Source organism: Taudactylus pleione, unplaced genomic scaffold, assembly GCF_031769625.1.
Source record: "Taudactylus pleione unplaced genomic scaffold, aTauple2 ptg000066l, whole genome shotgun sequence".
NCBI lineage: Eukaryota > Metazoa > Chordata > Amphibia > Anura > Myobatrachidae > Taudactylus > Taudactylus pleione.
The window spans coordinates 13918490-13932987 of NW_028284468.1; the positions used below are offsets into that span (position 1 = coordinate 13918490).

The 14498-nt window shown below is 44.5% G+C and overlaps 1 protein-coding gene across 1 annotated transcript in view; it reads right to left on the reverse strand.

The window, feature by feature from the left end:
• Positions 1–2572: 2572 nt before the first annotated feature.
• LOC148534458 (alpha-1,4-N-acetylglucosaminyltransferase-like) overlaps positions 2573–14498 on the reverse strand; it is a 46373-nt gene continuing 34447 nt past the window's right edge. The window contains exon 2 of the mRNA XM_088466873.1: positions 2573–3163. Within this exon, the coding sequence (XP_088322999.1) occupies positions 2573–3163 (591 nt within the window). The remainder of the gene's footprint in view (positions 3164–14498) is intronic.

Here is a 14498-nt window from a genome sequence, read left to right on the forward strand (position 1 = left end):
CTGCCCCTCCCCTAGTCTAGCCAGCCATCCCTAAGCCCCCTCCCCAGTCCAGCCAGCCTTCCTTCCCTGCCCACTGCACCCCAGTCCAGCCAGCCCTCTAGTTTAGCCAGCCTATCCTCCCTGCCCCTCCCTCAATTCAGCCAGCCTTCCCTGCATCCCCTACCCCCTCCTAGTCCAGCCAGCTAGCCTGTCTTCCCTGCTCCAGTTCACTCTTGCCAGCCCAGTGCCCCCTCTTGTCCAGCCTCCGCTGCTCTGTGTTCCCCAGTAATATCCATCCTTCCCCGCCCTGTGTTCCCCAGTAATGTCCATCCTTCCCTGCCCTGTGTTCCCCAGTAATGTCCATCCTTCCCTGCCCTTTACCCCCCCACCATGTCTAGCATCTCTGGTTTATGCACCAATTGATGCATCACCGCCGAAGTAGCTCCACAGCTCCACCCAAGTCTGCCCTATACCCCGGGGGCCCTGTCTATTTTGTCAGTACCGGGCCCCACAATTTCTGATGGCAGCCGTGGGCGTGATGGTTAGTTTACTCCGGAGGTTTTTAGTTTTTGTTTCAAGTCTGGTTAGCTATGTTGTTCCCCTCCCCCTTCCCCCGTCTTTGTTACGTTTCCATGTCTTGTCAGTATGGTGTGTCTGTGGTTCGACTGCTTTGTTTGTGTTTTTTCTTTCTGTATTCTAAGGTGCTGCATCTGTGCGGGAATAACCATATCCACTTAGGTTATGCTATGTGTACATATGAACTCCATTCAAAGCAGTGTTATAATTATGTTTGAAATAATACTGACAGAGTGGCATTTGGTTTAAATAACTATTTATTGTAATAGATTTAATGATTGATAATATATAGATATCCAGGATACTACCATATATTTCAGAAAAATATTGGATACACCGGTTTAGTGCTGAGACACTAGTTAAATACACGTTTTTTTACCTATATAACACTTTAATTTCTATTAATATTTCATGGACTGTATAATTTCTATAAATATTTTCAAGACTAATCAAAGTTATAATTAATTCTGTGCATCAATTGCAGATAATTTTTCCTCTCTACCCTTCATTGGGAATGATTTAAGTCAGCAAGCTGCATTGTATTTGCGCTCTTTTGTCATTAGATCCATTTGATAGATAACAGAAGCCCTGCCTTACTGCCAGTTGTGTGTTCTTTCATTGTCAGCAGGAGTGTGTGGAGGAATGTTGGTTCTGGTGCAGTTGGATGTGGCTAGGAGGAAGGTAAAATACTGTAGTGGTGAGATACAAGTTGGAGAATGATGGTGGTGTAGTGGAGAATGTTGGTGGTATAGTGGAGAATGCTGGTGGTATAGTGGAGCTTGTGTTTATTCAATTCCACGATGCACACTTGTTTTGTATGGATGGCATGCATTTTAGTCCTGTAGGATTGCCTAATTTTCTGCTGATTGAGGGTGTCTTGTTACAGGGTTGAGTTATGGTGGCGGCGCATCGGTTTAGGCCTCACTTGGTGGGAAAGAACAACACTTGGAGTTAGTTTATGTTAATAGGTAGGCTTAGTGGGTGCGTTCTCATTGAAGTGGAGTAAGGCGACAGCCAATTGTCCTGGATGGGAAATGGCTATACCACCTGGACCGGTGGTTGAAGTTAAAAGTGAGTTGATCACCAATACTTGGCTTGTATGTGTGTGCTTGTATGGAGCCGTTTGGTTGTTATTGTTCTGTGCGCTCTTTTGTGCCGTCACCATTATTAGTATTAACTAATAGTCTAAAAATTTAATGACTTGTCAAAAATAAATTTGACAAAATATTTAAATGCCAATACTGTTGTCTGTGTCTTTATTTTAGAAGATAAGTTACATTGGGCTCTATTTACTACAATCCGCATTTGTAATGCAGATTGTAGTGTGATATTAACAACTGAATTCGCATTGCGAATTCAGGCAATATCACAGGGATTTACTACAAATCCCTTGCAGGGATAGAGTTGCGATAAAGCTCTGTCCCTGCAAATCCCCTTTGGAGACTTATCACGGTATTTTTGCAAAAATTACAGTGATTAAGTGCCCGCACATGCGCCGACCGGTCGCCGCTGCTACCCCCCTCCGTTGCTAAGCCCCGCCCCTGGCGCTAAGCCATGCCCCCGTGATCGCACCCCCCCTCTCCCCCCGCGACCCCCTTCCCCTGTACCCCTGTGGGCAAGTCCTACCCTGACAACATCTCACAGGATTGATGGTGAGAGTTTATCCTCAGTTAAAAGGAAAAAAACAAGCTAGCTAGAATCACTTTGTAGGTAGGTAAATATAGACAGAAGAATGTACATAAGAGAATAATGCTTAGTGTAAGATCATATATGTATATTTGTACAATTATGCCTGCATCAATCAAAATACAGTGAGAGACACGGTAAAGCCTTTAGTTACTTGCATGAATTCACTATATGGTTACTGTTACTGTTGCCAAATCAGCTTTATGTACAGTAAGTGACCATAAAGTAATCGCTGTGACCAAGATCTATAGTTTCCTGTGCTGCCTCAGGGATATGTCCAAAAGGCTAACACGTGTCTAACATAAATTGGTAGCTGCTAAACGTGGTCTGTTTAAAGAGGATTTGTCTCATTCCTTAAAACTGCAGCGTATGTAGAAGGACAGTACTGTAGGTAGAGATGCTCCACCAATGTGTTACTGCCAGGAACCATTGTTTTTTTTTGTTTAGAATTCATGTAATTCCACAGGTGCAAACCGTAAGAGGTATTGAAGGTTGGCAATGTTTCCCACACCTGGTAATACTTTCCCCAAGCTGGGTATGGAATAGGATAAAGCCGCTGAGGATGAAAGTAAGTGATGTTTCCACATATGCGATCGTTTTTGTCCATAAACTCAGTTGTGTTACAGAGCTGTTTGACATTACGGGTAAAGAGAATCGGCCCTTGTTGTCCAAACACTTTGCCTCTATAGTACAGAACATAATCTTCCAAACATTTCCTGGGGAAATAATGATGGGAAGAGAATCCAAAAGCACTACTGCTGGTGGACCCAGAATGCGATGCAGCCAGAAAGATCTGATGTGGGATGGTCCGCATTGAGATGATGTCAGTATCCATATAAATGCCACCAAATTTCCATATCAGTGCCAACCTACAGCCATCAGATGCGACAAGGACCCAATGGATTTCTTCTTTTTGATTGACCTGCAGGTAGAATAAAAACAAGAAAAGTGTCAGTATTTATTATATAAAGGTAAAGGAAATCAGGTGTTCTCCTGTTATTTATATAAGTTGATGTTAATCCATGTTATCATGGTTAGAAGAGTAGAACCAGTTAATAACCAAAGGAAATATGAAAACACTTAAGTAAGGTGATAGCCGAAGTTTTGTAAGACAGTGTTTTAAGGACTCAAAGGGTCCAATGTAGCAAGGAGTACATTTTATGGATGGAACTTTAGCTATAGATTGCAAGTAGAGATCCATATTTTATATCCAGGTCTCAAGTTCGAAATTGCTGCCTGTGTTTTTTTCAGCATAGAATTTGTGCCAATGCTTTTTTAAGTTTTTATGGCTGGAATAGCAGGAGTAGGTAGAGATGGAGAAGAAGGACATGATGATGAAGACCATAAACAATATAGAATGAAATAGAAGAGGAGGATTTTTGGAAATGATTAATATGAGCAAACTCAGCACAGGGAAGAAAAAATCAAATGGGATGCGCTGTCACAGAAGCTGCTGGTGCAAGAGATAGTCACACCCTTAAATGTCAGAAACAATAATAGAAAAGAACCAGCGCTTAAATAAATAAATTAAATACAGTGATGGACGATTATATTCAAACAATAAAATTACATTTATTAATAAAAAACATGAAATAAATAAAATTTATCAAAATAAGTATATATTGCACCATATGATAAAAAATAGCATATTCCAAATAAGTAGATCCTGAGCAAAATGAATAAATAAAGTTTCTGTTCCTGTATAGAAATGGTATGAATAGGAACTAGGACTCCTTCCACTTTATCCAATAAGTGAGAATGAATGAGCAGCAATGATAATTAAGCATAGGTATCAACACAGTCTATAGCATCCGAAGAGCAAAGATAAGTCTGTATATATTGTAATCCACCTGTATTGGTCTCCAACGCCGCACTCAATTAGGTGAGGATAAGGAAGTCCAAATATTAGTCCAGTGTAAAACAGGAATGTTCAGTTACAGGTCTCAACATGTTTTGCTGGGTAATTGTACACCCAGCTTCTTCAGGAGTATAGGATCTATGGGGCAAGAGGTACTTTAAATACCCTAAGGCAGGGATTCCCAACCACGGTCCTCAAGGCACACTAACAGTCCAGGTTTTAAGGATAGCCATACTTGAGCACAGGTGACTTAATCAGTACCTCAGTTATTTCGATTTAACCATCTGTGCTTAAGCATGGATATCACTAAAACCAGGACTGTTAGTGTGCCTTGAGGACCGAGGTTGGGAATCACTGCCCTAAGGTAATTAGTCAATTGGCAACACTTGTGATACATATTAATATAAAAACCGTCCATCAAACATGATTAAAAAACTTATATTTAATAACAAGAAGGCAATCCTATTAATCCTCAACAAATAAAAATATTTTATTAGTAACAGTTTTAGAGCAATTCTACAGTCTATAGGGAGAATTAATATGATACGTAGAGTCCGGATGTGACGTGACCCTGTACCGATATCTAATTTGACAGAAAATATCCCAATATCAACAGTGGTGTCACATGATCCTCTATCACGTGACGCCACAATATTACCTGGCCGTGACAGTTCGGAGTCTCCATGTGCACCGCAATATGTCAGCAGTCACTACCGGTCACATGTTTAACCATCCACACGTGACGGAATGTGTTCTGATCACCTGACTGCATAGAGGGTCTCATTCAGACCCGCTCACGAGCGCTGTACGCTCGCAAGCGGGTCGATGTTACCCAAATGTGCACGACGGAGGCTGCTCCGTCGTGCGCATGCGCGAGACCCGGCGAGCGACGGGGAAGCCGTCGCTCAGTGTCTCGCACCAAAGGGGGCGTGCTGTTGATGGTGAGTGACAGCACGCCCCCTTTGGTGGGCATGCCAGGGGCATGGCTGGCCAGATGGAGGCATTCCCATGGGAACGCCTACCGTCTGGGTCCGGCCCCACTGACATCACTAGTGTTGTCAGTGGGAGTGTTTTTGGCTCTGATAGAGCCAAAAGCATCCGGGCTTGCATATATCAGAAATATAAAGTTAAAAATTCTCTCATAGTTCTAAAAAACGAGAAAGATATTATACAATCATCCCATTAACTGTCTCAACATTAATATCCACACAATAGTCCCCTCCTAAATTTAAACACAATTCCGGATAAAGAAAAGTGTATCTGTTTTAATGAGTCAGATCAGTGGCGCAACTATAAGTTTTGCTCCCACATGCCAAAAAAGTTTCAGGCGCCCCCTCGGCTCAAAATACAAACACACCCAAAGCCGACGTTTAAGGTGTGCGGTTTCATGTTCATGATACAGTTTTGTGCCTTACACATCATGACACACTAAGTAATGCCACTTATAACACATTATGCCACACCGGAATGCTCCAATAACACATTATGCCACATCGTACTACTCCTTGCAACACATTATGTCACACATCAATGCACCTTACACATGCCACACAGTAATGCCCTTATAACAGATTATACCATGCTGTAATGCCTCTATTTCACATTATGCCACATAACACATTATGCCACACAGTAATGCCCCTTATACATTATTCCCCTCATAACACATAATTCCACACAGTAATGCCCCTAATAGCACATTGTGCACACAGTAATACCCATTACATTTTATGCTACACAATAATGCCCATTACATTCCATCCGGACAGATCTACTTCATCAACCCTCCTCTCCGCTCCTGCCAGTCTGTCACCTCATCTAAAAACAGGTAGCACAGTTTTTATGTCCATGTAGAACCAGATTATTGGGAACATAGTTTATAACCTATTAAATTAGTGCCCCTTATACATTGCCCCCTTTAGTTGTGCTCCATATGCAATGCCCCTATAATAGTACCCATTATCCAGGGCCCCCTGTAGTTGTGCCCCTTAAAGTAGTGCCCCCTGTAGCTGTGCCCATATGCAGTGCCCCCTGTAGCTGTGCCCCTTAAAGTATTGCCCCTGTAGTTGTGCCCCTTCAAGTAGTGCCCCCTGTAATTGTGTCCCTTATACAGTGCCCCTGTAGTTGTGCCTTGTATGCAAAGCCCCCTGTAATAGTTCCCCTTATGCAATAACCTCTGTAGTAGTACCCATTATCCAGGGCCCCTATGTAGCTGTGCCCCTATAGTTGTGCCCCTTCAAGTAGTGCCCCCTGTAATTGTGCCCCTTAAGTAGTGGCCCCTGTAATTGTGCCCCTTCAAGTAGTGCCCCTGTAGTTATGCCCCTGTAATTGTGCCCCTTCAAGCAGTGCTCCTGTAATTGTGCCCCTTCAAGTAGTGCCCCTGTAATTGTGCCCCTTCAAGAAGTGCCCCCTGTAAATGTGCCCCTTCAAGCAGTGCCCCTTGTAGTTGTGCCCCTTATACATTGCCCCCTGTAGCTGTGTCCCTTAAAGTATTACCCCTTGTAGTTGTGCCCCTTTGATTAGTGTCTCAGTAGTTGTGCCCCTTCAAGTAGTGCCCACTGCCCCCTGTAGTTGTGCCCCTTCAAGTAGTGGCCCCTGTAATTGTGCCCCTTCAAGTTGTGCCCCTGTAACTGTGCCCCTTCAAGTAGTGGCCCCTGTAATTGTGCCCCTTCAAGAAATGGCATCTTTAATTGTGCCCATTCAAGTAGTGCCCCCTGTAGATGTGCCCCTTATACAGTGCCCCCTGCAGCTGTATCCCTTAAAGTATTATCCCTTGTAGTTGTGCCCCTTCAAGTAGTACCTCGGTAGTTGTGCCCCTTCAAGTAGTGCCCACTGCCCCCTGTAGTTGTGCCCCTACAATTAGTGTGCCCTGTAGTTGTTCCCCTCCTGCTTACCTGACTCTGTGCAGGCTGCAGCTGTCATTCGGGCTGTCTCTCCCGACTCCTGCGCTGACTGGATCAATTGATCCAGCAGACGTGGCCGCTCAGGTTCCTCGCTGCGCGGGTGAAATCATAACGTCACCCGCACAATGCATTACTGGGAACGCTGGCCTCTAAAGTGATCGGAGGCTTCCTTAGCCTCTGATCACTTCAGAGGCCACCGCTCACAGTTGCAGTGGCATAACCACTACCCCCAGGCGCCCCCAAGATACCTGGTGCCTCCAAGCCACCGTGGGGACTGCGGTGGTAGTAGTTATGCCACTGAGTCAGATTCTTTCAATCCTAACATATCAAAGCAGATAAAAAGTGACGTTCCCTACACAACATATGGACATAGTATACTGTGATCCATATTAGAAGATACCTATTTTAATGATTATATGAGACACATTAATTAATCACAGAGTTAAGTTTGATGGCCTCATTGAGACCATCAGGGTAAAGGGAATTAAATCTAAGCATCCAATAGACTTCCCTAGTGCAAAGTCTATTGAATCTGTTCCCCCCTCTAGCAGTAGGTGAAATGGTTTCCAATCCTATGATTTTAAGTCGAGAAGGGCCGCTATTGTGTTTGTCAATAAAATGATGTGAAACACTGTGTTTAATATTTTTGTTAATGATGTTACGGCGGTGTTCCAAAAAACCTAATTTCTAGAGATCTTATTGTGCATCCCACATAAAAGAGGCCACAGTCACATATCAGTAAGTAAATAATAAATTTGGAGTAGCAGTTTATAAAAGAACCTAATTTGTATTTTTCATTAGAAATTTCTATATCTATCTCAGTGGTACGTCTTGCCATGTGGGAACACATGGTACACCTAGATTTCCCACATCTATAGAACCCATTAGGTTTTAAAAATAACCAACTGGTGTTTATCTCATTTGTTGAATTTTTATTTATGGTATGTATATTTTTCAAGTAACTTGGTGCGAGAATAGTTTTTAGCGATCTATTTTTTCGGTAGGTAATTATAGGTTTTGATGGTAGGATGTCCTGTAAGATGTTGTCTTGTTTTAACACCCTATAATTTTTTACTATAATGTCTCTAATCTGCCGAAAGCTGTTATTGTATTCACAAACAAAGGATATGTCTCTGTTTTGATCTATCTCCTTTTGAGAGTGTTTAAACATATCTCTAGGTTTCAATAATGTTTGTCTACCCATTTGAAGTACTTCTTGGAAAGATCTATCTAATAAGGTTTCTGGATAACCTCGCTGTTTAAAGGTATGTATCATGTCAGAAGCCTGTTTTGAAAAAGTCTCTACACCTGTACAGTTACGACGCAAGCGCATAAACTGGCCTTTCGGTATGTTATATTTCCAAGGTGCATAGTGTGCACTATCGAAATGTAGATAAGAGTTTTTGTTTATTGGTTTCATAAAATTAGATGTTATAATTAAATTATCTCTAATTTTGAGGGTCACATCCAGAAAGTCCAGCTGGCTCTTGTGAAAGGTATGAGTAAAGTGAAGGTTGTGAGTATTAGTATTAAGAAAAGTGACAAAAGGTGAAGCTGATAGTAAATCCCCATCCCAAATCATAAAAAGATCAACTATATAATGGCCATAGAAGACTAGGTTCGCAGCCCAGTTGTTCCTCCAACTATCTGTGTCCTCAAGGTCCCCCATAAAGAGGTTAACATAACTAGGTGCAAACCTGGTCCCCATGGCCATTCCCATTACCTGTAAATTATATGTGTCAAGAAAAAGAAAATAATTGTGAGAGAATAAATGAAATACAGTCCATTAGTAATAATTTGTGTTTTTCCCCCAGGTCATCATCAAGGTCCAACCGTCTAGATATAGTGTCCCTACCGAGAGGGTGAAGGATATGTGTATATAATGCAGTTAAATCCAAGGTGAGAAATGCATATGAAGGTTTCCACTGTATCAACTGAATCTGATTAAGGAAGTGGGTTGTATCTTTGAGGTGTGACCTGAGGGAATTAACACAAGGTTGCAGATAGGATTCAACATAAAATGAAAGATTAAAGGTAAGAGAGTTAACCACAGCACAGGGAAGAATTTCAACCTAATTGTTTAAGAGCTCTGTGATGAGAGAAAGAAGATACTATTTTTAATGTTTAATTACCCCCTCTAATCAATACCAATACAGGGACAGAGTTTACCATCCTTATTAACTTAAAAGAACCCAGCACCAGCAGGAAAAGTAGATGGGCAGATACAGCCTTACTGTAGATTTTCTGTAAACTATTCCTAAATGACTTGAGTCTATTAGAGAGACAGTGGATACATCCATTTACCTAGTGGGAGTTTTTCTGTGAAGCAGATCGATGTGGCAGTCCAATTCCTGATGAGCAGGAAACCTGAAAAGCATCCATACATAAAGGTAAATCTTGCAGGTAGTGCATCAACTGCGCTAGGGTTGCCTCATATTTTTTCCAATTTTTTACCAGACCCAATAAAAATTTGGAGTCGATTTAGAAGCAGGATTAATTTCTAGCCAGGATTTATTGTTATGTTGCACAGTGAATTCAAGGACTGTGAATTCAATCTACCCTGATTTAAGACTACTAACCTGGAGGTGATGGAATCTCCTGGTTTTCACCAAAAACTGACAAAAAGTGACCACTGGATATACAACATGAGGTTTCTGTGGTAACTGACAATGGATTTTTTAAACTAAAATAGAAGAATCAACATTAGCAGCATTAATCCAGTGTCTTGGTGGATTTTCACTGCTGGGAGTCTACAAGTTATCACAGGGTGAGACCAGTGAGGTACAAAGGGTAAAAGAAGGCTCCCTGACATTGAATGGAGCAATGAGGTGTGAGGCATTGTTAAACATTGGGGGCCAGGTCCTCATTATTGGGTCTGGCAGTGTCACCTTACTTGCATCTGTGTCCCCACTGGTTGCCTGTGGCATCCCTAAGACTTGTGGTCACTCAACTTTAATGTTCACTACCTGCTGTTATGTAAAATGGGTGCCACCATCTTGTAAAGTATCATATGATCCTCTCTGACCAGGGTCATTAAGGGTCATGCCCGGGGGAAAGTGTGTGGCCTAATCATGGGAGGCATGGTCTCACCCCTTTGAAAAAAAAGAATAAAGAAAAACCTGATAGCTGGGGAGGGGGTGCTATGAGCCCCTCACCCCAGTTCAAATCCAGGGGGGGCATGATCAGTGTGATTGCTCCCCCCACAGGCAGGAGAAATTTCTGCTCAGCAGCAAGTACTTTCCCACTGCAGTCCAGCACACAGCAGCGTGTCCTGGGCTGCTGACAGGAAAGAGGAAGGGAAGGCGACGCTGGACCTGGGCCCTGGGTGATTAGTACCCACTCCTCCTCCCTGCACTCCTGTCTTTGACAAACTAGTCTCCATCAACTCTGCTCACATGATTCATCCAGCTATCAGTTCTAAGGGTACCCTATTTAAACCAGGAACCTGCCGACTGCTCATTGCCTGAAAAACATCTCTCTGAAGATCAGCACCCTGACTCCTGGTTCAGTATCTGCACCAGTATTTGTTAACAGCATTCTATGCCAGACCTATTCAGAAAACCTGTTCCAGTATTGCTTCACAGCATTCATCTCCATTGCTATCCAAAAAACCTCCTCCAGTATTGCTTTACTGTATTCTGCTCCAGTGCTATCGAGAAAACCTGCTCCAATAACTCTTCAAAGCCTATTTCATTGCAGCCTGACTCAATTTTGCTTTTGACACCCGGTTCCAATTCATTGATATCACAAGAACACCTGTGGCTCCCCGCTGCAGGCTCTGTCAGCTGCAGTGCAGGAGTCTTTCTGGGAATTCCCTTCCTCCAGCTATGGCTGTGGTCTCTGCTGCAGCTCCCTCTTCTCTCAAGTGTCTGTATGCAGGGCTTGCTGCTTCCTCTGGCATTCTATGTGTGGCAGTTCCCGCTGGCTTCTGGTACTGGGCACTACCATGTTTCTCACACAGCCTGTCCAATCATAACCCAGATCCCAGCCAACTGACTCCAGCAGCCAATCACCAGCCTGAAGCTGCTATAAAAGGTTTTCCTGGAACTGCAGCAGGTTGCCAGGGTAATGTCAGTCACAGCCTGCGCTTTATGAAGATGTCCTGTGCTTCTCAGAATATGCTCTTAGCTTCTGCTGATGGTGATCCTGCTATACCTTCTATACCAGTTAGCAATTCCAGTTTCAGCCTAGATTCAGACAATACCGATCCCAGACCAGTTTCCTGCAATTCCGGTTCTAGCATGGATTCATCCAATACTGGATCCAGTCCGGTTCCCTGCAATTTTGATTCCAGCCTGGATTCAGTCATTACCGGTCCCAATCTGGTTCCCTGCAATTCCAGTTCCAGCTCGGATTCAACCAATACCAGTTCTAGTCCGGGGCCCTGCAATTCTGGTTCCAGCCTGGTTTCAGTCATTACCAATCCCAGTCCAGTTTCCTGCAATTCCAGTTCCAGCCCGGATTCCAAAAGTCTCAGCTCCTAACCCAAATTCTGTGGAATCCAGGTTCTAAGACACTTCTAGTTCTCCTCATTGCTGTCACTGCTGCTCCCAGCAGCTTTAACAAGTTCCTACTTTGCTACTGTGCTACTCTTCCGCCCTATCCAGCATGAGTAGAAACTTCATTAAGCCACCAGCTTTGTTTACTTTACCTCCAATCCATCTTCAACCTCAGATTCCAGTCAGGGTACATCAAATGCTCAAGTTGTGACAATTGCAGACTGCCTCTGAACATTCAACATTCAGCTGCAGCCACAGGTAATCCTGCTAGCCATCATATGTTCTCAATACCACTCTCCAGCATCAATTTTCCATTGCTAGTATATTTGCATGGGGAACAGAATTATTAACCCAATTAGCTTCATCCACACTCTAGCTCACACAGCTAGCCCAAGGATCACAGACTCAAATAAACACACTCCTGGTGCTGTGACAAGCATGACATAGGATGCACTGCAGACAAGAGCTGACACTAGAGCATTCGAGGTGAAGTTGGAACATTGAGAAGTTACAAAGAGAATAGACATTCTCAAACACTGAATAGATCAGCAATGCATGATGCATATGTCACCACAGAGAAGGACTGAAGCTGGATACACTGGAACACCTGGGACACACTGAAGATACTCAAAAACTAGGATTCAGCTTAAGACACCTGGGGGCCTATTCATCGAAACATAATTATCACATGTGATAATTATAGTTTGAACTAGGGATGAGCGGGTTCGGTTCCCTGAGAACCGAACCCACCCGAACTTCGGGGATCCGGGGCGATCCGAGCCCAAGCTCGGATCTCCCTGTCTGCCCCGGATCCCTCTCCCGAGGCAAAACCTCGAGATCTGCTGTCGGATCTCGAGGTTTTGCCTCGAGCGGCCATTTAAAAAAAAATGCCTTTGCCTTTAATGGGCAAAGTGCTGATTGGCTGACAGAGCCGTCTGTCACGGCTCTCAGCCAATCAGCATTATGGTGCTCATTTGCATGTAGCACGGACTCGTGAGATCCGTGCTACATGCATCTGTGTGATTGACAGTGACACAGAGCACAGATGGGTCAGTGAGACCCGTCTGTGCTGCTGTGTATTTCAATGACACAGATGCACGCACGGACCAGGAGATCCGTGCTACTTGCATCTGTGTCATTGACACAGAGCACTAACGGGTCCGTGAGACCCGTCTGTGCTGCTGTGGTAAATAAAAAAAAAAAAACCTGTGTAAAAAGAGAAAAAAATGGCGTGCCCCCCCCCCAAAAAAAGAGCAACCAGCCCCGGGCATTAGTGACCCAGTGCTGGGTGTGCTTAAATACAGGGGACAAACGACATAGGGGTCCCCTGTACTTAAACACAACCAGCACCGGGCTAGTCAGAACCAGAGCTGGTTGCCAAAATACGGGGGACAAACGACGTAGGGGTCCCCCGTATTCTGCGCAACCAGCTCTGGGCTCTGATCCGGTCCTGGTTCTGGAAATACAGGGGAAAAAAATGAGTAGGGTTCCCCTGTATGTTCCAGAACCAGCACTGGACTTTTTCTAGCGGGGGGCTGATGCCACAGCCAGGGGAGCCCTTTCACCGGGCCCCCCAGCCGCAGCATCAGCCCTGACCGCTAGTCAGCCCAGGCCGGGGATCCCTGGAGAGCTGGGGACCCCCCCAATAAAGGGGTCACCCTCTCCAGGGCACCCCAGGCCCAGGCTGATAGCCCGGGGCTATCCCCGCCACCCCTGGTGGCGGTGGGTGGCGGGTTGATTGTGTGGTGTGGTGTAAATAAAGAATATCAAACATTGTCTTTACAAGTAGAACTGCAAGTCCCGGCAAGCCTGCCCCGCATGCTGGTACTTGGAGAACCACAAGTACCAGCATGCAGGGCATTAAGGGCCCACTAGTACCTGTAGTTCACCTGTAAAAAAATGTTTAAAAAAAACACAGGACACACACACCGTGACAGTATAAGTTTATTAAACATACATACACACACACACACACACACACACATGTACACATACTCACCTATGTAACCCTGTAGCATCGGTCCACTTGTCCGGTAAAGTATCCATAGGGGACCTGTGAAAAAAAACATACTCACCATCTCCTATGCGAGGTTCTGTCCTCTTCGTTCCAAAGTAGGCATCCCCGGACTTGGCAAAAAAAAAAAAACGAAAACGCGATCCACGAACTTAGTACCGTTCTATAGAACGGTACTTCCCGAATGAGAGCTTAGCGGCGGGGTATCACCATGGAAACCCCGCTGCTAAGCGTTCATTGGCTGAGAGAGGCCATCTCCCGTCTCTCTCAGCCAATGAACGGCTCCCTCCATTGTAGTCAATGCTGGGAGCCGCAAGGTTATTAAAGTTTACCCTGCGGTTCCCACCATTGACTACAATGGAGGGAGCCGTTCATTGGCTGAGAGACGGGAGATGACCTCTCTCAGCCAATGAACGCTTAGCAGCGGGGTTTCCATGGTGATACCCCGCCGCTAAGCTCTCATTCGGGAAGTACCGTTCTATAGAACGGTACTAAGTTCGTGGATCGCATTTTCGTTTTTTTTTTTTGCCAAGTCCGGGGATGCCTACTTTGGAACGAAGAGGACAGAACCTCGCATAGGAGATGGTGAGTATGTTTTTTTTCACAGGTCCCCTAGGGATACTTTACCGGACAAGTGGACCGATGCTACAGGTTACGTAGGTGAGTATGTGTACATGTGTGTGTGTGTATGTATGTTTAATAAACTTATACTGTCACGGTGTGTGTGTCCTGTGTTTTTTTAAACATTTTTTTTACAGGTGAACTACAGGTACTAGTGGGCCCTTAATGCCCTGCATGCTGGTACTTGTGGTTCTCCAAGTACCAGCATGCAGGGCAGGCTAGCTGGGACTTGCAGTTCTACTTGTAAAGACAATGTTTGATATTCTTTATTTACACCACACCACACAATCAACCCGCCACCCACCGCCACCAGGGGTGGCGGGGATAGCCCCGGGCTATCAGCCTGGGCCTGGGGTGCCCTG